A 27,310-nucleotide genomic window follows, 5' to 3' on the forward strand; every position below is an offset into this window, starting at 1 on the left:
TTACCTACAGTATATAGCCAGTAGGTGCCAACCTTGAGATCTGGAGGCAGGAAGTCTCTTGCCAGAGTCTATGCACGTCCCATGCAATACTGCCTCTGAAATTCAGCCATCATTCGAGAAATATTTATGACCTTCACTGTGTGCCGGGCCCTGTTCTAGGCTCTGTGGACGCAGCAGTGAACAAAACAAACTACTAAACAAAGCCCTTGCCCTTAACGGAACTTACACAGGGGGTGGGTAGGTGCATGGGAAAGGCCATAAACCAAGTAATTCATGTATTATGATAAAAGAGAAGTGCCATGGCAGAAAATAAAGCAGGGAGGTAGAATATGGAGTGCCTGGGTTGGGACTGCTGAAACTTGAAATAGGGTGACAGCAACACAGCTTGTTGCTGTGTTACTGAGGCATTTAAGCAAACACTTGCAAGATGGGAGGAAAATTAAAATTATATCCTTCTGGACTCCACCTCTACCAAATCACCCTCCAGGGGTGGGGCCCTGGCACATGTGTTTTTAATAAACCTCACAGGTGGGGCGCCTGGGTGGCTCAGTAGGTGGAGCATCCGACTCTTGGTTTCGGCTAAGGTCATGATCTCATGGGTTCATGGGTTCGAGCCCCGCGTGCTGCTCTGCTGACAGCTCAGGACCTGCTTGGGATTTTCTCGCTCTCCCTCTCTCTCTGCCCCTCCTCTGCTCTCTCTCTCTCTCTCTCTCAAAATAAATAAACTTAAAAAAAAAAAAAAGAGTAGTATAATAAACCTCACAGGTGGTTCGGGTGCTCAGCAAGGTCTGGAAGCCACCATTCCAGAGCCTTTCTTTCTGCCCAGAGTGAGCACCAGGCACCTTTCGCTTTCAGCAAGGCAGGGAAGAAATGAGGGTAAAGGTTTGAAAACTGGCTTTAAGGTGGTGGCAGTGTAGCTATGAGCTCACACAAAGCAGGGAAGTAGGTTATGGATTTTGGAAAAATCCAAAGAGTAAGCCCTTCTTCCTCATCTGGTACCAAGGAAGAAGAAAACAAAGGATTCATCGGAGCCTATATTTCATCTGTCTCAGATTTTGGCAATGGATGTTTCTTCAGGTTAAAATCTAACAGGGTATTTTCATTGAGAATCAGATCTTAGGGTAATCTCTAAGAGCAATTACAAGGGAGGAGACAGGTCCAGAGGGCTCTGCCTGGCCACACAGGTAGTTATCAGCAGAGCCAGGATAAGACCTCAAATCTTCTGACATCCAAGCAGTGCTGTTGCTGTCACAAGGCATGTGAACACACGGCCCTAACCAGTAAACATGTGTGGATGCCCAGTTGAATTGAGTAATTTATTGGGTATTGAAGAAATGCTTGCAATCCACTTTTAAGGGGTGCCACTTCCACTCTCAAGTCCTCACGTTTTAGCAGTGGTCATCTTGACCTTATGCCCAGCATGATATCTTGCTCACTTTTTTGACCTTATGCCCAGTGATATCTTGCTCACTTTCAGGACCATGAGACCATCTCTCTGGGGGTTCCAGCTGATCAGGACCAGGGACCTGGCCAGTGGTGTTGACCTGGGGATCTTACATGAAGAATCAATGAAGACTCAACTTGCTTGCCCCATTAGGCTGGGAATTGGAGGGATATCTTCCTCGGTTAGCCTAGGAGAATGGCTGGTACCCAGTAATATGTGCAGGAGAAAAGTATCTTGTAAGATCTGGTATCACAAAGGCACCTGGCGGGGGCACCTGGGTGGCTCAGTTGGTTAAGCCTCCGACTCTTGGACTCTTGATATCTCATGGTTTGTGAGTTTGACCCCACATCGTTGGGCTTTGTGCTGACAGCATGTGGCCTGCTTGGGATTCTGTCTCTCCCTCTCTCTGCCCCTCCCACATGTGCATTCTTTGTCACTGTCTCAAAATAAGTAAATAAACTTAAAAAATAAAAAAAAAAGGAACTGGCTCTGCTGCTTAGCACTCAGATGATTTCCCTCAAGCCACATCTTTGCACCTTCGTATATCCTCAATTGTTGAATGCAGATATCACTGGTGCTCACTTTGTGGGGCTGTTGGAGAGATTACTTATGCTTTTGAATGTTATTACTACTAAGGTATTTGACATCTTTGTTCAGCCTCTTCGTAAAGTTCTTGAAGGCAGAGATTGTATATATTGCATTTTCTATTAGAAACTATTTGCACCTGACACCCCCCCCCCACTCCCCCACCTGTAAGCCTGTTTTCTTTACTGTCCAATGGAAACAATACAACTCATCTTGTTTTTCCACATACGGTTATTATGCCCTTCATGTGAGCTAATAACTGTGAAGGTCGTTTGTACATTGCAAGGGCTATATAGGAAGCTAAATAGGAAGGATCAATTTAATTACTACTATTAGCTAATGCTTTGCACTTAATATTTAAATTAAAAATTTTTTTAATGTTTATTTTTGAGACAGAGCACAAGTGGGGGAGGGGCAGAGGGAGAGGGAGACACAAAATCCAAAGCAGGCTCCAGGCTGTCAGCACAGAGCCCGATGCAGACCTCGAACTCACAAACTGTGAGAAAAAGGGCCTGAGCCAAAGTTGGACGCTCAACCGACTAAGCCACCGAGACAACCCTGCACTGAATAATATTTAAACAGATCTACAAGTGTAGACAGTTCCTAAACACTAACATTTTTTCACTGTCCCACAGGACCAGCCTTAGCGGGATTTAATATCTGGAGGTTTCTTCCAGAACTGTCAAGCGAGGAAGTTTAGGGAAGTTTTGGTTTAAATTCAAAGGTGGCACACGGAATCCAGGAATGATGCCACGGATCCTTTAAATATTGAGATGAAGGGGCGGAGCCATTGTCAGGGACGCGACTGGGCCGCTTGGTTTCCAGGAAGTGACGTCAGGCGGCCGCGGAGATGGAGGACGTGCTGGACTTAGGCGAGGAGCGACGCCGCGGCTCGGCCACCTCCGTGAGGATTGACTTGGGGATTTGGGGCTAGGATTTGGCGGGTGGGGAGGAGCGACCTAGCCGGCTCGGCGTCCCTGAGGCGCCTCGGCCTGGCCTGTCCCCAGCGGCCGGGCCCAGAGCCGCGCAGGGGTGAGGCCGAGGAAGAGGCGGCCTCAGCTGCCCCGCCCCCGGCCTGGAGTGTGCTTTCTTTAAAATTCTCCAAAAGCAGAAAACAGATCCTGCGCCTGCAGGCCTCCGGAACCGGTGGGAAATTTCCCAGCCAGTCTGCGCTTTCTGGAGTCCCGAGTGCTAACTCCCCTAGAAAGGACATATCTGAAGGGTGATTGGGGCGGGGTGGGGGGGAGATCCTGGTCAGGGTCGCACTTGCACCTACCCTAGGGCTTTTTCCGTGGGACTTCACCTGCCAGAAGTTCATGGTAAAAACCGCAGTGTTTTAACGCCTGAAAAGAAGGCAGGCAGGCTGGAGTGGCCTTTTCTTGACCGGAGTTCCCACGAGGAGGTGGGCGTTACTTCAGTTTTATGATTTAGGAAATCAAGACTCGGATTTCTAACACGGAGGAATGGCTAGGAGCTGAGGTCAAATGGAGTATGAAGCTGCTTACTGGGTTAAAAAAAAAAAAAAAAGCTAACATTGTGTGTCAATTATAATAAAATTTTTTTTTAATTAAAACAAGTGAACCCTCCCGAACCTCGGTTTCCTTGTCTCTAGAATGGAGACGTTGATATCTACTTCAAAGTGCTGCAGTGAAAATGAAATGGAATAACGCATGGGAAGCATTTAATCCAGTGCCTGACATGAGATCTCTGTTCCTTCTAGAGGAAAGTCTAGCTGCATTTCTGTGGGTAGGAAAGATCTCTGGTAGTTAAGAGAGAAACTTGTGATCGTTAATCCAGGAATTTCATATTTTCCTATTAAATAGAAATGATGTCAGGTGCTTTGTTTTCAGGGTTTGGAGCATTTTTGAGAAATATATTCAAGTTACTCAAATCCCATCCTCCACCACGTCTTCATACATCTTGTCCTTGCTTACCTTCCCAGAATTCTTGTCCTCATAGTGGCTCAAAGATGTTTGGGTCAGCAGCGCTCCCCATCTCTCCTTACAGGGGCCCAAGATGGGTCGCCGAGCTCAGCAGGAGTCAGCTCAAGTGGACAATCATCTCAGTAACAAGAACTCCTCTTCGATTCTGACTGGAGAGGTGGGTGTTACAAAAAAATGCTAAGAGTTAGTAATTGCTTTTTTTTTTTTTTTGCAAGTTTATTTATTTTGAGAGAGAGAGAGAGAGAGAGAAAGAGAGAGAGAAAGAGAGAATCCCAAGCAGGCTCCGTGCTAACAGCACAAACCGTGAGATCATGACCTGAGCTGAAATCAAGAGTCGGTCGCTTAACGGATTGAGCCACCAGGTGCCCCAGAGTTAGTAATTACTTAATCAGCAAGGATTTGGTATTCCATATGGCTTCTCGTTGACACCAGCCCTTCCTCCTGTCTTGATTTGGGGATTCCCTTCCTTGGCATTTGTCCTATTTGCAGGAAATGACAGAAGAACGTTTTTCTTTGATGCCAGAGTAGTTTCTGCATTGCTTTATATTCTCAGTGGAGAATGTTCTTCAGCTTGCTGAGACAGGGGTAACTGGGAAGTCTGAAAATCCCGGAGAAATCCAGGTTTTTATTTCTACCGAATAAATGCCAGTGAGGCATGCTGATGACGTAAGGTTGGATTACACAACTGGACGTTTGCTCTCAGCGGTGACCTGCACTTTCTACAGTTTTCAGGCAGGAAGGGGATTAGTACTGGCCTTACTTTCCTGGAAACTTCTCCGAGTGCCCTGGAATTGTGGGAATTTATCCAGCTGCTCTGTGGAGGGTGGGTAATCCTGATGAGCAACACTTTTAATGCCAGGGCGCTATTTTTGGAAGTTTACGCAGAGCCCCTTTGCACTTTCCTCTGTTCATTTGAGCAAACTTTGCCCTTTTCAAGAGTCAGTTTCAGGGTAATCCCTCCGTCAGTTCTTCCTAACTCCTCCAGGCCATCTTAGGGCTCCTTCTTCTTGGTGCCCGTGGTACCTATTATAGAACGCGTATATGTTCTCACGTCGTGTGCTCATTTTCTTTTTATGGATCTGTTTGCCCCACGAGACAGTTCCCAAGCAGCAGGAAACCTGGCTTCTCAGTTATCCAGCTCGTTGGCCCTAGCAGGTATAAGATAGATGAAGGGATCTACGCGGCAAAGCCATTATAATGGGCTCGGCAGGTGCATGAGCAAAGCATGCTGGGGACAAGACACAGACACAGCTACTTACATATCACATGTGTTGGGATGTTCTTCACCCTTCTAGGAAGCAAGTTCTCCAGCATTTCTGTACATGGCCCTTTCAGTTTATCTTTCCCTTTCTCACTTACTATAGAAAGGGGTTGTGGGAAGGTTGTGGGAAGGTGGGGGTGGTGGCTGTTTGTGGCACATGTCCCCTGTATCACTGCCTAGCGAAAGCTAGTGATACTGGAGAATACCCGGTATTGCCGGATCCTCTGATTTTCCAAGAGATGCTGGCCATCTAAAATGTGGTGAGAAAGCAACACATTTTTACAGGTTAGCAACCAATTATGACAACTCGTCATATGGACCAGATTGGGCCTGAGGGTTGTCAGTTTGTGATTTTGGCCACGGCACCTACATTATGGCGCTTCTTATGTTGTATTCTAATTGTTTACCTGCCTGGCTCCCTCACAAGATGTGAGCTTTTGGAAGTCAGTTTGTGCTTTACCATTGTACCCCTTTGTTGATCACAGTGCCCAGCGTGGAACAGGCATGCCGTTGACAGTGCAAAGACTCGGGGTGAAGTACACCGTGTGCGATGGGGCCCTTAGAAGCTGAGAAGGAGTGTTGCAGGGTGGGGGTTGGGGTGGCGCACTGGAAGCACAGCTCAGGGGAGCCGTGGTAGAATCTAGGAAGACGGTGAGAGAACACATATACCCAACACTGGGTATGGAACTGCGGTCCATACTGCGACTCGAACAGCAGTCGTGGATGTCTTTAAAGAGAACTGGGCAAGCACGTGACTAGGTTAATGGAAGTCTCCTCTTGGCCTCTGGCCACTTTAGACTGTGGGTCTACAAGGATGCATCTCAACAGCAAATCATTTATTCCTTTGTCCAACAAATATTTATTGAAGTTTACTGTGTGCCAGGTACCATTTTACAGGGTTCTCATATCTCAGTGATAAAAAGGGACAGAATCTCCTGCCATCATGGAACTTCTATTCCCATGATCACTGGCAGCCAGAAGGACTAATCACACGTCTGCTTAACTACTTAACTGTGAAGGAGATTCTAGCCGCCCGTCATGGTTAGGTGGTGGGCCAGGAAGGATGTCCTGGAATGACCTGACGGCCTTGAGGCTCTGTGTCACCCCCACACCAAATCAGCTTCTAGGCTGGGGTCGGTAGGCATCGTTCAGCCGCCCATCGCCTTCCCCTTGGCTCCCAGCTGAGAGTCAGTCCTGTGAGTACCTAACTTCAAAGTTGCAGACTGGGATGAACTTTTCAGGGTTTCAGCCTCTCTGGAATACCTACTGATTTCCCCAGGGATACCTACCTCTGGGCCTTAGCATTTTTCTGGGAGAACGTGATGAAAAGTCATTCTGTTCTTCACCCAACCGGTGCCTGGCTGTGACATGCACATCAGAAATGCAGCATTCCTGGTCTCCCTGGGCTGTGTGGGCAGCCTCCCTCAGGGCCAGATGCTCACTGTGCTGTGTGGGACATTTTGGCTGTTTCTTTCTAAAATTAGATCCTGAGACTTGTGTGTGTGCCCATTTACATTCCGATTCAGAGTGTATGACTTGATATATTTTTCTTTGCCCTCTCGCTGACTATATTCTAGGATGAAGCTATCCATGAAAACGTACTTAATGGTACCTGGGGGCGGTCAGACAGCTGCAGTTCCTGTAGTTAAGTAGGAATGATGATTTTGAAGCAGGGTGGTGGAGTTGGACGCTCTGGTGGGGGAAGAAGAGGCGCATCCTGCCAGAGTAGAGAGAACACACGGCTTGGACAGACCAGAGCCTGAGACCCGGCTCTGCTAATGGCCTGGATCTTGAACAAGTCCACTCCTCTCTCTAATCTCCCATTTCATTATCTGGCAGGTGGTGGTAACAATACCACCAGGTTGCTGCGGGGATTACGAGAGGGATGCATTCGACCGTGCTTTGGTAAACTGAACGGCACTACGCACATGTGCGTTCGCTCGGTAAACTAGCAAATAGACGGGCACTGGCCAATGCTTTGCCATTTCTATTAAAGGACAGCGACGTAGGAGGATGTGAGCCTGGGTCTCTTGTCAAACTGACTTGGAAGTCCCTTCGAGGGCTCTGACTGATTTATCCACAGGTAAACTAGTAGTGATCCAAAGCAGTGTTTGTGCTTCCTGGGTGTGCGGGCATGCCTTAGGAAGAGTGGGGAAGAGCGCCGGCCTCAGGGTCATACGGGCCTGGGTTGAAATCCTGGCTCGGCCACCCATGAAGCCTAGGACTCCGGGCAAGTTATTTAACCTCTTTCAGCCTCAGTTCCCTCATCGATAAGCCGGGGATAATCATTTCACATCCTCCACAGGGCGGCTGAAAAGAAAACATGAGCTAATAGATGCAAGCCCTTCACACAATCTGGCACATGGCTCGCAGTTTGTTACTAATCATTATTATCTCTCTGGAACTTAGATGTTCTTTTTATTTTGCCTTAACCCCCTCTATTAAGATTAAAACCTGGGAGCCTTTGGGTTGAATGTGGCATACGGTCAGGTCTTGTTTGATCCGCACAGCGTTTAAAATGTTTTCATTGGGTTGTTTATGAATTAGGAAACTTCACGTGAAAATCCAGATTCTGGGCTTCTCTTTAAAATCAGAAGTTCTGGCACAGTGGGAGTGCTGGGCCGGCGTCCCCCCATGGCGACAGCTGGCCGGAGCTGGCTGGCACCGATACTGGTGCTTGCTTACATGCGGCCTCCCTTGTCCAGTTTGCCACTCCTTCCTTTCGTACACCTGTTCAGATTTACTCACGTTTCATCTGCCGTGTGCTACTTCCATTGAAGTTTAAAACTCCTGGTCTTTCAGGACGGATTGATTTTCAGGTACCCTTGTGTATCTCTCAGTATTGAATTCGACCACATGGATCAGAAACTTGACCCCAGTTTTTGAATCAAGCAGGCATGAGTCTTCTAATAGCAGGAAGTCCAGTGGAGGGCAGAACAGGGCAGGTGCAGTGACTGGGCAATATCCTGCATTACCCCGGGGCCTCCTGGCTTCTGACTCCGCCACCTGTGGCTCGAGGCTTGTTCTCACTGTTATGGTTGTGAGCTGGCTGGTGGTTCCCCGGGCATCAGATCTGCATTCTAGGTAGGAGGAGGGGCCATAGTAGAAGAGTTCAAGGTGCATGCCAGCTAAGTTTGTTCCTTCTTATGAGGAAAACAGTAGCCACAGACCTCACCAAGTAGACTTCTAGTTACGTTTCATTGGTCAGAACTGGCTCTTAAAAACCACCGTAAATTTCAAGGGACTTTTCAACCAGGCATGTTGCCACAGCCATAACACTGGGGTTTGGAGTTAGGGAGAAGAGGAGAAGGGCTGTTGAGTGGGCCATTTGCAACCAATGTGTCATCATTCTTTCAAAAAACAATTCATACAAAGGTTTTATTCAGAGATTTGGGTATGACAGGAAAGAATTATTTTTAGTAATAACAACAACAAATCCATATTCCTCTCCAGATTTCTAATTTAAAGTTGTGTAGAGTTCGGTGGAAGATTAGATGCCCTGAAATCCCAGGATACCTGCCTGAGTTGCCTTTGTCAGCTCTTGTGGATCTTTTCCTTCTGCCCATTTTCTCTGTAACCATTTGGGCCTTTCTGCCTCTAGGATCCCGGCGGCGCAGTCCAGGTTGTTAAATGCTTCCTCCCTCTCTGAGACGAGAGGGAATGTCTCTTTATTTGCTTAGTCATTCTGGAAATTTCAGATAATTTCAAAGAACGTCAACTGTCTAGTTGTACTGAGTCACCTGAAAGATGAGCTCTTGGTGAAGTTTTACTAGCTCGGAGTTGGTTAGAGTTCTAGTTCCTGCTTTAGACGAAATTAGGTAACGAACATAACGTGCTTAGCCCAGTACCCGACGCACGGGAATCTCTCAAAAAACAGTAAGCACCAAGAAAGTTTATGACTGCACTCTTCTCTTTTTGGGGGTTATGGGGCCACCTGTCACAAATCAGGTGTGGGTCATAGATGCCTAGTTCAGCTGGCAGTTTGCTATTGGTTTGGTATTTGGTATGGGTGCTGAACAATTACGGTTGCTGAGAATTGTACTGGAAGATGATTCCATGGTGAGTGTCTTCCTGCCTGCAGTGTCTAACTTCCTCCTGTCAGGGCAGCTCTGAGAATTGAACTGGATTTCTCTGTTTGACCTTTCACCTTCTGTTGATTCAAATGATTCTGCTCTTACGCAGCTCCTTCAAGAAAAGACCAGGCGCTCTCTAACATGATGTTACATTACCGGACGATGCTGTTGGCGGAAAGTAATCTCGGGCAAAACCTGCCCAGGGCTGGCCTGTCTTTTGGATGAACACTTCTCACTTGGGTCTAGACCTCTTTGCGGCTTAACTTTTGGCTTGCAGATTGTCCTTTTAATAATAAGTTTGGTTTGCATTGGAACAGCTGCTACCTCTCTGTTAATTGCACACAATGTCCTACGTAAGCCTCACGGGAGCTCTTGAACTGGGTGCTCCACTGACCTCATCTTACTTTGAAGACACTGAGACTTTGAGAGGTTGGGTGACTGGTCCAGAGTCATTCAGCTCATCTCCGACTCTAGTCTCGTCTCTGTGACTCCAGCCAGGTGCTTCTCCACCACCTGACCTCTTCTACCTGCCGGACAGGTCGGCGCACAGAGCTCCCAGCAGAGAGTGGCTTTTGGGTTACTCCCCGGGAATCCTTCTGGAGCGGGGGTTGGTTCTCGCTTGATGACCCTTATTCATCCACTTGTCTGGAGAAATGTTTGAGTCACAGCTGTTCCCTTTCTCTCCACCCCCCCCATCCCTTCAGTGTTCCTCCTAGGACGCAGAACTGAAAGTTAGCCAGATTCTCTCGCAGGAATCTGAGCAATGCCGTTGGGCTCATGTTCCCAAATTAGGCCAATTTCCTCATCCCTCGGCCGCTTCACTCCACTGGAGCTCCCTCAGCGCTCTGCATTACGTCTCTCGTCCTCCGCCTGTTCCCTGACGGCCCTGCCAGCCGGGCAGTTATTTTCGGCCCAGGAGGGTTATCTCCTGACCCTTTTTGGTGACATTTTTCTTCTTTCTCACAAAAATAACTTTCCTGATTGGTCACATTTTTCAGCCTTTTTCGTAGGCGCGCTCCAATGGGCCGGGTTGAACGATGCTCCTGATAACGTCGTTGAAGAGGGATGTGGGGAATTTGACGGGGAACCGTTCGCGAGGAATGCGTTTTCCACACTTCATGTTTGTGTCATGCTTCGCATGCTTCAGTTTTGAACTCTCCCTCAGGGTGGGCGATGCCCGTCGCTCACCATCCCTGGGGCCACCACTGTGTGGGAGGGAATGTCAACTGAGGGTAGAGGCCGCCATTAGAAATAGCATCTTGAGATTCTCCTCCAGCGCCGGCTCAGGCTCTTTCATTGTCCCCGCACGACACACTTTAATAACTCGTGACTCATTTTGCTATCTGGAAAGCCAGAGGGAACCGCTCTCGCTGACTTCCTGCGGGTCTCGGGGTGAAAGATAGTGCTTGAATGCCACTCGAAGGTTCTCTTAGGCACCTGTGGGCAGGGCTAAATGCGAAATAAGTGTAAAGAGTTTAGCCCAGGGCCCCACTAAGTTAGCTGTCGTTCTCGTGATCTGCACAACCTGACAAGTGGACAGGATTATCATTTCGTCTTTAATCCCTGCTCTGCCAATTATGAGGTGAATATCCTGGGAAAGTTCCTTAATGCCCTAAGCCTGGCTTCTCATCTCAATAGATCATATGGAGATAACAGTAGTAGTTCTCTGTTAGCAGTTGTTGGAGGATTAAATACGAGCACATACAAAGCTCTTGGCCTAGTGCCTGGCACACGCCAGCCGTTATTGTCATCCACGTTAGATGAGAATTAGGAGGTATTGTCCATATATCTTCAATTGCATTTCTGGTTAAGATATGGAGATATTTATATTTCACAGTACTAACTGGCCCTTAGGACCAGAAACATGTGGATGAGGAAGGAGCCTTTTGATGAGAATTCTTGGTGCCACTTGAGAGCTATTTTATTGGTCTCCTTTAGTGGCCTTTCTGCCTGTGCCACAGACCAGTTATCCGCTAGTCTCTTTCCATCTCCTTCTCAAAACCCAACCCTCTGTCTAGAGGTTGGTGGTCTTTCCAAAGAATCATCTTTATTTTTTATTTTTTATTTTTTTAATTTATTTTTGAGACAGAGAGAGACAGAGCATGAATGGGGGAGGGTCAGAGAGAGAGGGAGACACAGAATCTGAAACTGGCTCCAGGCTCTGAGCTGTCAGCATGGAGCCCGACGCGGGGCTTGAACTCACGAACCGCGAGATGATGACCTGAGCCGAAGTCGGCCGCTTAACCGACTGAGCCACCCAGGCGCCCCAAAGAATCATCTTTAATTGCTGACATATATCATTCTGTCATTCTGGAGAAATGTGGGTAGAAAGTGCGGAGGGCAAGAGTGACCTTGGTGACCCCCAGTGACCTTGGAGTAGAAGGTAATATCTATTCATTTATTCATTCATTCACTTGTGAAACTAAACTGAGGATTTTCTACGTGCCAGGCATTGTGCTTAGAGCTGGCAACCCAGTGAGAAACCGGACATGCTCCCTGTCCTCTCAGAACTTTGATCCGGGGGCTGCAGAGAATTAAGTGCCAGGCAGGGGTGAACACAGCAAAATACAGGAATACCTACGTTGCGCCCCTTTGAGCCCTGAGGACATCCAGAACGGTTGTCTAGGGAAAAATCACATCTGAGCTGAGACTTGGAAGAGTGAGTAGATGTTAGCCCAGGGAAGGGGCGGAGGAGAAAATACTCCCAAGCAGAGAGATGAGCATGTGCCAGTCCTGGAGGTGAGGGAGAGAGCGTGGCCTGCTGGCTTTGTTAGTGCGGCCATTGACCCTACCAGCGAGGGAGTAATGGTTGGGAGGGACTTTTGCCAGCAAAGAGATGGTTTTCAGATCATCCCAAACCCGTCCCGTCGTCTTTTTTAACAAAGAACCACATGAGGCCAGTGTTTCTTATATGACGCTGAAGTAACTGGTAATATTGTGAAGGTGAGACTGACCTTTCCACGTTTTTCTAGCCTTTCACTGATGCATCTTCCGTGCAGCCATTACACTTCACTGCAGGCGTTTGTGTTGGCCGGTCAGGAAAATCTCAGAGATGTGCTCAAGTGCAGTACCCCTGCCTTGTCACTCTCCGGGCTCATCCTTTATGAGGGGGCGCCTCGTAGTCCAGCGGTTTACAGCGTTCACCCTTCATTTATGTCCTGAAAGTTCTTAGCTTTCTCTGAGGATTCCTCTGAGCATAGATCCTGGTGACCCTGGAGAGAAATCTGTCCATAATGGACGTAACACCGAATTAGTCGCCATCTGCTAGGATTTAGAAAATGTCCTTTAATTTCACACAATAAGAGACTAAGTATTCAGAACTCTGCTATGACAAGAATATGCTAGATGCTTAATAAAAATATGTGTACAGGAATCGGTGACACAAGTCAAGTTGGTGTCCGTGACGCATGACTGTTGCATAGCCTCAGGGAAGACAACCCTCAGCTCAGCATCCCTAATTTGCATTAAAGAACATACATGTAATTTAACAACCCAGGTCATATCTGCTTACGACCCAATTCAAAAGACTTCAGATTCTGTTGTAACATTAGAATTTGACGTGACTCCTGTTTGAAATAAGTAGAATACTGGCATGTGCTCGGAAATCTTTTTTTTTTTTTTTTTTTTTGTATGTGAAAATTTTCACGATCATGATACTTTTGTCGTAATGAGAATTGACTCATATTCAGGCAAGGTTCCCAGAGCAAAGACTTAGCAAAATCTATGACCATCAATGCCATTCTGTTAGGAAAAAAAAATTATCAAGAATTGGCGAAATGGCTTAAGCCACTGTTAACTTACCTGGACTGTGGCAGCCACCTTATCCCTGGACTCATCTTTTGTACTTCTGCCCTCCTGCAGTTCAGCTAGAGTGGGCTTATACAGAGGTGCCTCGTTCACTTCGTACTCGGGACCCTTTACTAGACACCCCTTGCACTTAGGCTAAAAGAAACCCTAAGTCCTTACCTTGAACCTGTGTGATTTGGTGCCTGCCTGCATCCGCAGATTCATTTCACGCCTGCCACCTGGTTGTTGTCCCATGTGGAACGAGCTTCACTTTGCTGAGAAGTCCCCTACTTATTCTAGCTTCCTAGACTACTACAGAATGGAGTGGACTGGAGTGGATCCCTAGAACGTTCATGCCTCCTCTTTGCTGGGCTGACTCCGACTTCTCTTTTCCACTGTGTTCAATGTGAATATCACTCCTTTTTAATTTTTTTTTTTTAACATTTATTCATTTTTGAGAGGCAGAGAGAGAGAGAGAGCATAAGTAGAGGAAGGGCAGAGACAGAGGGAGACACATAATCCGAAGCAGGCTCCAGGCTCTGAGTTGTCCGCATAGAGCCCTACCCAGGGCTTGAACCCATAGACTGTGAGAATCATGACCTGAGCCAGAGTCAGATGCTCAACTGACTGAGCCACCCAGGTGCCCCATCACTCCTTCTTAAATGAGAATATTACCCTTTTTTTTTTAATTACCTCCCTTTATTACATTGTCTTTAGCTTTGTTTTGTTTTGTTTTGTTTTAACTTTTTCTATCATCTTATCCACAGTTTGTAACTGTGTCATTATTTAGGTCCTTGTCCCTCACTAATTGCAAGCTCCAGAAGTAGTGCCTGAGCCTGTCACTTTGTAGGTCCTCAGTAAGTCACTTGTCCAGTGAAGGTGAAGTGGGTGTGGGAGGGATGATGCATTCACTTTAGGGGCAGGTTAGCTTGAGATGCCTCTGACACCCCTAGCTGGACACATCCAGGAAGCTTTGTTGTGTGGTACACCTGCTCGGGACGGGGCCCTGAGCTGGAACTGGAGATTTGGAAGTCATTAGTATTGAGGTGGTAAATGGAAGCCTAGCTCTGTAAGGGAGAGTCTGTGTAATAAGAGAAGAGGCCCTTGGACAGAACCTGGGGAACATCCATGTGGAAGGAACACACAGCCAAAGAATGTCTCGCAAAAGGAAATTGAGGACGGGCCAGTGAAGGAGGGGAGGGGGAAACACAGGCATGTGGCATCCAGAAGCCAAGGCAAGAGAGTGTCAAGGAGGAGAGAGGGGTCGAGAGTGCTTGATGCCACTAGGAGGGCGGGAGCAGGGTCTGTTGGATTTAGCGGTATGGAGGTGTCTGAGGTTTCACATTAAAATGCAGGACTGTTTTTAGAAGGCACATCAGCAGACCACCTCCAGTTGTCTTGCTTATGGTGGCGTATGTACCTTACTGTGGGGAACAGCAGACTAAAGCCTGGCTAAGGGGGTGAAGAAGAGAGGTCAGTGCCCATAGGCATTTTTTTTTTTTTTAAACTCTTATGTTAGAGAGAGAGCGCACACCTCAGTAGGAGAGAGGGAGAGAGAGAGAACATCTTAAGCAGGCTTCTCACTCAGCATGGACCCAGATGTGGGGCTCGGTCTTATGACTGTGAGATTATGACCTGAGCCGGAACCAAGAGTGAGATGCTTAACCCACTGCCACCCAGGTGCTGCCCCAACCCATAGACATTTTGAAGGAAAGATAGATAAGATGTGGTAGCAGACTGGCTGTTGGAGGTAGGAAGAAGGACAGTCTGGAGTTTATCCCACGTGTAGCTAACATGACTGAATAAATATTGATATTTTTGAGACTGATGATTTTTTTAAATTCAATTCATTTTATTTACAGTTTTTAGGAATTTAGAAGAGACTCATTTCTCTTTTTTTAATGTTTCTTTATTTTGAGAAAGAGAGAGGAGGGCGGAGGGGCACAGAGAGAGGGAGACAGAATCTCAAGCAGTATCTGCAGCTGTCAGCGTAGAGCCCGACACGGGGCTCGAACCCACGGACCGTGAGATCATGACCTGAGCTAAAACCAAGAGTCAGCCGCTTAACCGACTGAGCCACTCAGGCGCCCCCGAGACTGAGGATTTCAGAGCCTCAGCTGAGGGGAGCAAGAAGAGATCATTATTTCAGTTTGGGGCATGTTGAATTTGAGTTACCCTCAGGATTTTCAAAGAGGTATGTCAGGTAAACGGTTGAAAGTTTTGGTCTGGAGCTTAAGAGGGAAAGTTGAAAACTAGTGATAACAGATGTAGGAGTCATCATTATATATTCTGGGGTTTCTAAGAGGAACATATAAGAAAAACTTCTGATTCCTTTGGGTAGCTTACAGACCATTCATGATCTCCAGGTGCCAGTGTGTGAGTTTTAAGCAGAGAAGAGCTATGATCAAATTTGCGTTTTAGAAGGAGTGCTTTGGCAGTCAGTGGTCAGGGATACTTGCAGGTTTTGTGGGCCCCAAGCTTACACAGTTTGGAGGCCTTCTTTAGGAAAAATAATTCAAAGTTATGTGTTCAAAATGAGCTATGAAAGTGAATACCTATTTATAATGAGGAAAGAAATCATAGCTCATAGTTACAAGAGCCCTGGGTATTCAGATGCCTTTCTTCAGAGAGCTTGTTAGGCAGTGTACCAGCAATGCTTACACCGAAAATGCCTCCTGATTGAGACCTAGCATCCCTTTCCTGTGTAGAACTCTCCGTAATTCCCAGGGGCCCATCCAGGTAAGGAGTACAGGTTGAAGGAAAGTAAGGCCGATGCAGGGAGACCAGGTAGGATCCAGCCAAAAGAAGGCAGAACACGAGCCTGATAGGCCTTAGTTTGCATGATTGTGCAGGTTCCCAACAGCCCTCAGCAGGTGGGTATTGACAGAGTGGAGGTATATGGGTGCCTTGATCCAGTTTTGGGGTAGTTCTCCGGGAAATGTGCTGAAGAGGCAAGGCAGGGAGGCATAGCATGATGGACCTTGGGGGTGAGCTGGGTTGATGGAGAAGGAAGTGAAACCAAGGAAGAAGTTCTTAGATAAGGAAGGAGGGAGGGGATTAGATATTTCAGGGATGGAGCAGTTCCAGGTTATGACATGTTGGAAAAAGTAGCAAGGTCATTGGTATTTAAAGAGTCAGGGACCTCTTAGCTAAGCATTAGATGAACTGTTGATGTGAGAATGGACTTTGCTCAGGATGGTGGGGCAGGTTGGGGAGCAGTCATGCCCTAGCATCTCATCAGTCTGTGCTCATGCACTGTTAGTGACAGACATGAAGAAGGAAGGAGAGGCGATGTAGCTGAACAGTACAAGTTTCAAGAGAAGTGTTCCATGATAATTTAGAAGAATAATCGTCTCAAGGAACTTTGGGGGAGTGAGCCTCACTTGGGACCCTGTTCTGTGCAGTTTTAAACAACGAACAGGCTCTACTTGAAAGAACTGCCAGAGAAATGGTGTCCACGGGGGAACGCCAGGATTCGGGAGAGGGTGTGCTGTGAACAGAGAATATCTAGTCGGTTAGGAACCAGGAGACTGATCAGAAAGCCTCACTGAAGTCATTAGCCAGGCTAGATTTCTTCTCATTATGTAGCATGGCGATAATTACTGAGAAGGAGTGGAATGATAGTAAAATATTCTTTTCAGAATGATGTTTTACAGGAAAACGGTACTGACTGGTGTTGAATGTCACTGGTGATAGACGGAAACATTTCTGGTCACGTGCCTTTACCCCATATAACAGAATTATGTCAGTTACTAGCTGATTGCTTTTTATATTCCATTCTAATCCCTCCATTGGCTTTTCAGGTATAGGTTTTTTTTTTGCTAATTTTTTTTTAACATTTATTTATTTTTGAGAGACAGAGAAAGGCAGAGCATGAGCAGGGGAGGGGGAGAGAGAGAGAGATACAGAATCTGAAACAGGCTCCAGGCTCTGAGCTGTTTGTTAGCCCAGAGCCTGACGCGGGGCTCGAACTCACGAACCGCAAGACCATGACCTGAGCTGAAGTCGGACGCTCAACCGACTGAGCCACCCAGGGGCCCCTCAGGTATAGTTTTTTTATACTTTTTTTTTTTTTTTTTTTTTGGTCCCAGGGATTAGAATATACATCTTTAACTCCTCCCTGGCTATGTGGAGTGACTATAATACCCCTTCACGTAACATGCGAGAGCCTTGTAGCAGCGTGAGTGCATCTGACCCCCTCTCTCCTTTGTGCTGGTGACGTCACATACTTTAAAACAACCTACTTCAGAAACTCCACGGCACCATTTGTCATTTCACTTTAAATAGTTGTCATTTGGAGAAATCAAGAGAAAAAGAGACTCTTGTATTTCACCCACATGTTTACCATTTCTGTTCTTCCTTTCTCCCTGTAGGTCCAGGTTTCCATTGGGCATCATTTCTCTTTACCATGAAGAACTTTCCTTAGCATGTCTCATAGTACGGATTTGCAGAGAACTGCTCCCTGCTTGCCTGCTTGATCTGAAGATAGTTTTATTTTACCCTCATTTATGAAGGATATGTTCTATCCACCTAGAGTTCTGGGCTGAGAATTTTTTTCTTTTCAGCGCTCTAAAGATCCTCTTTCCTTTGCCCTCTGGCCTTCATTGTTTCTGAGGATGGGTTTTATATATAAATCTTTTTTCCTCTCTTTGCTGCTTTAAAGATTTCCTTTTTATCTTCTTTGGTTTTCAGCAGTGTGACTATGACTGGCTAGCTGTGATTTTCTTTGTATTTGCCGAGGTTCTGAGATCAGTAAGTCAGTATTTATAGCCGAATTCGGGAAACTTTAGGCCATTATTTCTTCAATTATCTTTGCCCCATTTTCTCTCTCCTTATCCCTCGGACTCCAATTGCAATATGTGTTAAACTGTTTCATATTGTCCCATTAGTTTGTCATGTGTTTTTTGGTCCTAAAACATTGGTAATTTTTTCCTATCTTTTATCTTTTTTTTCCCCTTCAAACTGGATATTTTCTATTTTCACTGATAATTTCTTCTGCTGTCTTCCAGCTAAACTTTTCACTGCAGCTACTGAACTTTTAAGTTCTAAATTTCCATTTGTTTCTCTTTCTTTCCTTTTTACGTCGCTTCTGTTAGATTCCCCGTTTGTGCATTTATTACGACCATCTTTTCTTTTAAAGTCCTTGAACATATTTATAGTAGCTGCTTTAAAACCCTTATCTGTTAATTCCGTTATTTGGGTCATCTTGGGGTCAGTTTTTGTTGTTTTTTTTCTTTTGCCTTTGGGTCACATTTTCATGTTTCTTCACATGTCCAGTCATCTTTATTTATACACAGGACCTTGTGGACAGTACATTGTGGAAACTCTGGATTATGTCACTCTCCTCTGAAAAGTGTTGTTTCTGTTTTAGTAGGCAGTTTCATTCTTTGCAGAGCACCTTGAATTTATCAAGACTTGGTTTGAGGCTCTGTTAGGTCAGGTCTATTTTGGTTTTCCCTTTAGTCGTAGAGCGAATCCCATAGTCCTGGGACATGAACTTCACTCCTAATGTGTGATTCACTTGGGATTTCACTGGCACACTCAAGGAATGTACCAAGTACCTCTAAGTTGCTGGAACTCAAACCAATGTCTTTCCCCTGCAGGGAGCAGCAGCTGAAATCTCATCTCCACTCAGTGGTTTGGGGGTGTTTTTTTGTTGTTGTTTATGTTTTTGTTTTTTTCTTTTTATCTCTTCAGCAGTTGCTTTTCACTGGGTTTCATGATGCAGCTCAGGTAAGCCTAAAGGATTTTAGGGGAGTTCAAATGCAGATCTGGGGCTCCTTTCTTCCCAGGATTTCTCCCTTTCTTTTTTTTTTTTTTTTAATTTTTTAAAATGTTTATTTATTTTTGACAGAGAGAGAAAGACAGAGCATGAGTGGGGGAGGGGCAGAGAGAGAGGGAGACAAAGACTCTGAAGCAGGCTCCAGGCTCTGAGCTCTCAGGACAGAACCCGATGCGGGGCTCAAACCCACGAACCGTGAGATCATGACCTGAGCCGAAGTCGGACGCTCAACCAACTGAGCCATCCAGGCGCCCCAGAATTTCTCCCTTTCTATGTTTAGTGACTCTGGCAGCCCCCAAATTTGTCCTCAAGCCAATACAACTGCAGCTTTCTGCTTTAGTTCTGTGCTGCTCAGTTGCTGCCCAGACAAGAGAGTGCACTCAAGGGGAAAATCCATTTTAACATGGATTTTTGGCCAGTACAGTTTTTCTTTTTTCTTTCAAGGGTCAAGTCCCTTCCAGTTTCTGCCTGCTTTTGTTTGCCCTCCGGTGCCTTCGAATAGTTTTACGTATTTCACCCTGAGCTGATAGTTGTTATCTGTGTGGAGGTTAGCCGAATGCAAACTACTCGCCTATTACCGAATCCAGAACCTGCCAGTTGCTTTTGGATTGTTTCAGAGTCACTGTGGTTTTTTTCAAGTGATACTGTTGCCAAGTAAAGAATGAGAGTGGTTGTTTCAGAGACAGAGTGTGTCGATTTTCTCTCAGGGTAACTGACGGGACGTACAGGTACGTTAGCTTATTCAGGCAGGAAGCGTTCTGACATCAGTGGTACCCTCGGAAGTAATGATCAGAAACACGGGCACGAAAGAGACCCAGAGACCTGTGATGCAGACACTAGGATGTCAGTACCCATTCAGGCACACGCTGTGCTGAGCACTCTGAAAAGTTAATCTAGAAAGGCCTCTAGAGTTGGAGAAGTTGGCAGTGGATGATTTGAAGGGTGGGAGGTCTTCCCGTACAACTTCAAACTGAGTAGCAGAATTTCTAGATTAAGGGACTGCACCTAGGTCATGCCTTTCGTGTCAGAGCATCGTCACCTGGGAGGAGTAGAGTGGCTGGCCTTCTGCCGTTCTTGTTCGAGGAAGGGTGGGATGAGAGCCTGAGAAATCAACCTTGGGCTTGGACTGAGAGGCTGAGAAAAGACAGAGAACGTAGTGTGTTTTAACCCTGGTCTAGGAGGAAGTTTTTACCAACACGAGAAAACCAAGAACAGTGTAGTAAGTTTTTCATAAGCGGTTCAAATTAAAGGAACATTCTTGGGGTGCCTGGGTGGCTCAGTGGGTTACATATCCGACTTGGGCCCAGGTCATGATCTCACAGCATGTGAGTTCAAGCACTGCATCGGGCTCTGTGCTGACAGCTCAGGCTCTGGAGCCCGGAGCCTGCTTTGAGTTCTGGGTCTCCCTCTCTCTCTGCCCCTCCCCTGCTCACCCTCTGTCTCTGTCTTTCTTTCAAAAATAAACATTTTTAAAAATTAAAAACAAAAAAAAGGAACATTCTTTATCCTGATTTGTGTCCTTCCTAATCTGGGGAGATTGAAAAGGTCCCTTCTTTAGTGAAATGATCATGAGAGGAAATGGGGTGTGTGTGTGTGTGTTTAAGTTTATTTATTTTGAGAGCGAGAGAGAAGGCAAGCAGGGAAGGGGCAGAGAGAGAAGGAGAGAGAGAATCCCAAGCAGGCCCCATGCTGACCATGCAGAGCCCAACATGGGGCTCAAACCCACAAACTGTGAGATCATGACCTGAGCCTAAATCAAGAGTCCAAGGCTCAACCAACTGAGCCACCCAGGTACCCCAGAAATGGTGTTTTTTTTTTTTTAAAAAGAGCCCTACTCTGTGCTGACAGCTCAGAGCCTGGAGCCTGTTTCAGATTCTGTGTCTCCCTCTCTCTGACCCTCCCCTGTTCATGCTCTGTCTCTCCCTGTCTCAAAAATAAATAAAACGTTAAAAAAAATTTTTTTTTTAAAAAAATAAAAAAGAGCCCTAACAAAATTAAAAATTGTGAACTCTGAACTGCCAACCACTTCCTACTCCCCACAAATCAGTTTTTTGAAATATTAACAGTCCATGAAATGTAGAAGCTTGGGAAACACGGTTGTAGAATTTTTTTAGATTTTGGGATTACTGAGTTCCTTGAAACGTTGGGGGGCAAAGTGGAGTGGGTGCTAGCCCTCCAGCCATGACCTTGTGGTGTGCTAGCGCCTTCTCCCCTTGCTTCCACAAGTGAGTCAGGACAAAGTCGGGCTGCAGCGGGAGACCTGTGGTGTGTGGCATCTCACCGCAGCGAAGAGAGGAGTGGAGCCCGCCATCGCGCTCTCTAGGTCACGTGACGGGGGCCGCCAGCCCATGGTTGAATACTTCCTTCAGGCTCCCTCCATTTCTTTTCTGTCATCACCCTTGAGGAGTCTTGTGAGAGATCAGGCTTCTTAAAGCATCAAGGTCACAGCTCACTCCTCTGCTCTCAGCTTCCTCCAACTTATCCCGCTCTGGATTTGGTTGAGGGAGCAAGTCTAGACCGTGCTTATACAAACTCACAGGTGCCAGGAAGGGCTAGCCTCTCGGAGTTCTGGGAATTTACACCCTCAGTGTTGTACACGTTTCTGGCTCCACATGTGCCGGGTGGATTTTTAGCAAACTGAAAGTTAAGAGAATGACAGAAATGTATCGGTTTTAATTTATGATGAAAGTTGGAAGGAATGTTTATTTTAGCTGAACTGCAAAAAGTATGGGGGAACAGGGCATTTCTTTGTAAATGTCTGGGAGGTATAGACCTAAGGAGAGGGGAGAGCTGATTTAGCAGGACCCAGAGGGGTAGAGCTGAGATTCAGAGGATGCCATCCAGGGTGGAAAAATCCAGGACAAATTTTAAGAATGACTTTTGAGGCTGGAATCTGTTCTCTTTGGATCAGCTACTTCAGCAAACTGCCGGCAGCCTCATCCCATGAGTCCTTTGAAGTGGGCAGTTTGATGGCTGCACATTGAGATACGGGATATGGGTCTTTTATTATGGGGTACGTGGGAATATTTGGGGAAGTGTGACCCCGCCAGAGTAACTGGCAGACACTGTGGTCATCCTGAGCATCACGGTTAGTTGTCAGTGAGCAGCGGAACTGTGGTTTCCTCTTCTTGGTTAAGGCAACTTTAAAGGATTTCTGTATCTTCGGGGCAGCAGGAATAGGTAAGAGTTGGCCCCCTGGAACGACACTTGGGCGAGGCAGCCCCACATACAGGTCCCTGCAGTGTTCGCCTGCCGGAAACTTCCTATTGTTGCAGCCCTAGGCATTCCAGATCTTGCCGCCAGGGTGTGTGGTTTAGTACTATCGTGATTTCTGGTAAATAGTATAGCCACCACCGTCACCACCGTTTACTGTGTGCTCTGTGCCAGAGATGGTCTCCAGTGTTCACAGTGGATCTGCAAGAGACTTGGGACCACTGTTGTTCTTCCCACGAGGAAAAGGAGCTTAGCGAAGACACGACTAGCCCAAGGCTACACAGCTGGAAAGTGGCGGTCCTAGGATTTGAACCCAGGACTCTCTCTCCTCTCCTCCAATCTGTCCCTCCGTCCCTCCTTTAAAATCATGGCTTTTCCCCTTTCCTTCTTTATGGCAGATGCCCTTCTCCCCGCATTTAGTCACCCCTTCTTCAAACTGCTGTTCTGTCGGTATGAAGAGCATATCTTGTGACATGAGGCAAAGACAGCCACTTTCCAAGGCCAGAGACTTATGTTGAATTCCTCTTAATACGCTTTGGCACAATGCTCACTAATGGTATATTGTTGGCATCACTTTTTGACCCTGACTTGACCCTTAACCCATCCGTTGGCTGACCGCACTACAGAGGTTAAGGGTTAGGCTGAGTTCTTTTTTGGTCCTCCCATCGTATTGAACACACCTGTCTCTTGAGCAGATGTATTTACTCTGTGCCTAGAAAGTGAAGGAAGGAAATGGTCCTTTGGTTTGGCCTTCCCAAATCTTTCCCTTGTCATTCTAGTCTCTCTTGTTATTGGGCAATTTTTTTTTGTTTGTTTTTTTTGTTTTTTTTTTAGCCTAGACAGGTTCTTTTTGTAGTTTCTCTGTCGTTTCAAACCTGTTCCAGCTGGCATGCATCTAGTGTCTAGGAACTCACCTATCACCTGGTTCAGTGCAAAGCTTTGGCGTCAGAGACTTGGACTGGAATCCTTGCTCTGTGACTTAGAACAGGATGATTTTAGGGGAGTTAGCCTCTAAGTTTCAGTTTCCTTGTTGGTAAACTTGGCGGGTGGTATTGTCCTTCACTGGGGCGCGAGGATTCTGCATAGCGATTCTGCTAAAGCTTTGGCGTATAGCAAATCCTCAAGGGATGATGGCTAATACTATTATCATTCGTTAGGAATTAGCGAGGATATTCTTTGTCATTGTGTAGATTGGCTTATTCACCATGGGTGAAGTCTTTTTTGCTTATTCTCATTTTTCTCTGTACCTTTTCTTCTGTCTCTCTCTGTCTCCATCTCCTTCATACCGGCTCAAACTGATGATGAGTGTCACATATCATTGTTTATATCTCCTTGCCCAGATACCCTCTCCCAGAATTGAAAATACTATAATTCATAGACTCTTAGAATCACAAAATTGTAGAACCAAAGGGAATCCCCTCTGGCTTGACTGAAAATCCAGAATCATGGAGCCAGTCAGTGGTAGAATCAGGACGAGAGCCTGGATTACCTGGTGTCCAGTCTAATGTTCTTTCCGCCATGTTTTTTCCTTACCCACCTTTCACATACCCATATGTACACACAACTACAATAGAATCCACGGTCAATTGAAGTGGGTGAGGGTGTGAGGAGGCACCTTGTGTAAAAGGCTCTCTCCTGTCACTTGTAATTGTGGCGGGGATGTCAAGACTGGAGGTTTTGGGTGAAGAGTTGTTTTCTGGTCCTCAGGGCATCGGTGTCAGGAATTCCCAGCCACCAGGTGGAAAGTGATTGTCACATCCAGCCCAGTTCTTCACTGAGCAGATAGATCCATGAACAACCCCCATATTGGTGCCCCTCCTCTTCATCAACCCTGCCTTTGGCCTCCTTTGTTAACCTGAACTTTATGCGTCTGGTTTCTTTCATTTCTTAACTTCACATTAAAATCAGAAACATCCAGAAAAGTAGACACAATAAACACAGTAGTCCAATGAATAGCATATGCCCACCACCTAGCTTCAACTGTTATCAACATCAACGATAATTTGTCTTTCCTTAAATGATAATTTGTAAACTATCTGTTAATTCTATGCATAAGTGTTTCATATTTATACATTTTGCTCAATTATCTCAAAGCAGACCTAATGACGTGTCACTTTAATACTTCAGCGTGTATCTCTAGAAAAATGGGGATGTTTTCCTAGAAATCCACAATTCCACACCTCACAGTATTAGCAGTTCCCTGACATCATCCATACTTGGTCCATATGCATTGCCCCCCGTTATCATCCAAATGCATTTTATGGCTATTTTTTCACAGCAGGATCCAATCCAGAACCAATCCATTACATTCCTCTTAAGTCTCTCTGAATTTAGAATGGTCTACCTTTTTAATGGTGTTGACTTTTTGGGCCAGTTGTCCTATAGAGATCCCCCCACACCGGATTTGTCTGAGCCTTCCTTCCTACTCTCACTCTTACTCTTGCAACAAGCTGGAAACATCTTGGAGGGCTCGATGGACATTGGCAACAGGAGTTTTTCCTGGGTGATGGTGCGTGCTTCAGGTGAAGCACCTTACCTCCCACTGATAGTGCTGCTAAGTCTGACCACTGAGTTAGGGTCAGGGTAGTATCTCTGTTGTGAAGGAACATTTTCTCCCTTGTGCCTGCATGTGATATATGGGGCGATTCCTTGGCACCGTGAGAATGTCTGGTTCCCCGTCAGTCAGTCTTTCACCTAAGAGCTTTAACATCTAGTGACCATCAAGTTTTATTCCTACACTTAAAGCAGATTTTGCATTTTGTTATGTCCATTTCCGTCTTGAAAGAGCTATTCGTACTCACAGGGGTCGATTTACAAGTTTGGATGGTCCATTACCTTCATGACCTTAATTCTGTGAGGGAGAAACTGAGGTCTGTGGTGAATTAGTTGTCACACCCAGGGCCGAGGCTGGAGGAAGAAGGGGACAGAGATGGAACTGGACACAGGTTTAAGGAGCACACACCAGCCCCTGTGTTGAATTCACATCTTTATCAGTGTTAGTCTTCTCTCTCATCAAGCATGTAAGAACACCTGTCTTGGATCTTCTGTCCGGTTCTTAGAGAAAGGTGGGGAAATTTGCTCTCAGCCCATAATCGCGTTGAACACCAGAGCTGTGTTGCCCCTAGAAGCTGGGAGATGGGTGGGTGTGAAGTTTGCGAGGGATCTTGCTTAACCAATGTCTCTTCTGTTGGGAATCCATGCGTGTGTTTGGACTGCATTTTTGAAACAGGTTGCAGTTTGGATTTGGGAGTGACTCACATTGTGGGGTTTCTCTGGGACTTTCGAGAGTGTGTGAGAAGTTTCTAAACTCAAAAGGCTCCTTTTTTGGCACTGCAGCATCTTTTCTATTTCGGCATCTTAAGAATCTGGGGGAACCATATAAAGATCAGAAACAAGTCTGGCCCTAAAGGCTCCCTGTGACATAGTAATTCCAGTTAGTTGAATCTTGGCCCATTCGGATGAGACCATATAAAGAGGCCGCTTCCTGAATTTCCCGCTCTCTGTCTCTCACAGGCTCCTTTTTGTAGAAAGCTGGTATTTCAGGACCGCAACCGCCAGTCATGTGCTTTCAACTCTTCACTCTCAGTCTTTCCTGCCCCCTGTTTATTTTTGGAGAGAGCACATTTTTGCTTCTCTCCAGGAGCTATGCGGGGTCCTGCCCCCTCCGTCCATCAGGCGGCAGCCCCAGCAGGCTGTGCTCATTTCCCACACTCAGAGACGTGACTCCAGCTTTCAAGAGAGAACACGAGGGATGCGCCGCCTAAGGGCTCCCGTCGCCCGATCCTATTTCTGGCCCTCGTGCTGTTGCATGTTTTAAGACTCTCCTTCTTAAAGCACATTTGGATAATGTTACCTGGCAGTAAATCTGCCCAAATTGGAAATGGTTTTCCCAGCAGATGTTTTGAGGCTGTGCTTCTGAATTTCAGAGGCAGAACAATGAAAAGAAGAAACCAGGACCTTTTGAATTCTAGAATCAGGTCTTCTTTTTCGCTTTTAAGATCACTTGAGTTTTCCCCTCTTTTCCCCTCCAGGGTTTTGTTTGTTTGTTTGTTTGTTTTGTTTGTTTTCCCTTCTCCTAACACAGGGGTAGCAAACAGACTTCTTCCAAAGTCTTGATTCAAACAGATTGGTGATGTCTTCCTGAGTGCTTGACTAGGGAGGATTCTGGACTTGGTGGGCTCCATGGAAAAAAAAAGAAACAAGGGCCCCAGCTGACTGTCTTAGCCTGTCTAGCCTTATTAGAGTAAGTTTCTAGTTTACAGGATGGAGCAAGAGCTAATTCCTTTTCCTTTAAATACCCGGGCCATTATACAGAGAACTCAGACCCATAATATTTGAGAGCAGATAAATCACATGTTCATGTGCTCTTGTCCTGCCCAGACCTGATGGGCAGGAGAGGGAAGGACCCCTGGCCCCAATCGAAAGGTTTGTAACCAAAGGGTTACAACTTCTCACCACACCAGGCAGGGACTGGAGCTCTGGAAGTCAAGCTTGGGAGCACGTGCATGTCTCTAAAGCACCCCCCCCCCCCGCCCCCCAGCATTTCATCTGTCACCCAGGGAAACTGGAAGCTGCGTTCCCGGCAGCTGGTCCTAAAAGGACAACAGGAAGGGTGTGGCCTGTAAGTGTGTTTCCTATGAGATCACTCTGTGAGAAAGCTGCGACACTCTTTTTGAAACAGGGCCTATCAGGTATCTAGGTGTCTTCATAGCTCGTAGGAAGCGAAGCCAGACCCTCACGGGCTGGACTGTCCATTCAAAGGACCCGCCAGACCTTTTAAATTATATTGCTAAAAGCCAGTGAGCCACTTACATTTCAGACAGATCGCTTGCACTTAATGTCAAACCGCTGCCTCATGAACAAGTTGCAGCAGCTTCCACTTAACAGCCTGCATTGGAAAGTAACAGGTGCCAAGCTGCTCAGACCCCCCAGAGAGTTCTCCCAGGGACTCCTACCAATATGCCGATCAATGAATAGCGTTTGCTGCAGCCCAAGTGTTATTTATGTGCTCTCCTGGAATCCCTGTCCCTTGCATCTGGTTGCTTCAGGAACACTTTTCCTTTTCATCTCCATGTATATTTCAACTCCAGGGCAAGCTCCACTTTCCCCATGAAGCTTCCTCGCCCCCTCCTTGTCCACAGCACTTCCTGGCTTGCACAGTTCTGTTGAATCTTCAGTTGTGTACTACCAGCTTATGCACTCCTGTCACAGTTCTGTCTTAAC

At 46.4% G+C, this 27,310-nt stretch overlaps 1 protein-coding gene across 2 annotated transcripts in view; it reads left to right on the forward strand.

The window, feature by feature from the left end:
* Nucleotides 1–2,868: 2,868 nt before the first annotated feature.
* The window catches only part of IFT43 (intraflagellar transport 43), an 80,787-nt gene continuing 56,345 nt past the window's right edge, over nt 2,869–27,310 (forward strand). For both annotated transcript variants that reach the window (XM_042943860.1, XM_042943861.1), the window contains exons 1-2: nt 2,869–2,933; nt 4,037–4,129. In XM_042943860.1, the coding sequence (XP_042799794.1) occupies nt 2,880–2,933; nt 4,037–4,129 (147 nt within the window). In that variant the 5' untranslated portion in view covers nt 2,869–2,879. The remainder of the gene's footprint in view (nt 2,934–4,036; nt 4,130–27,310) is intronic.

Source organism: Panthera leo, chromosome B3 (assembly GCF_018350215.1).
Source record: "Panthera leo isolate Ple1 chromosome B3, P.leo_Ple1_pat1.1, whole genome shotgun sequence".
Lineage (NCBI taxonomy): Eukaryota > Metazoa > Chordata > Mammalia > Carnivora > Felidae > Panthera > Panthera leo.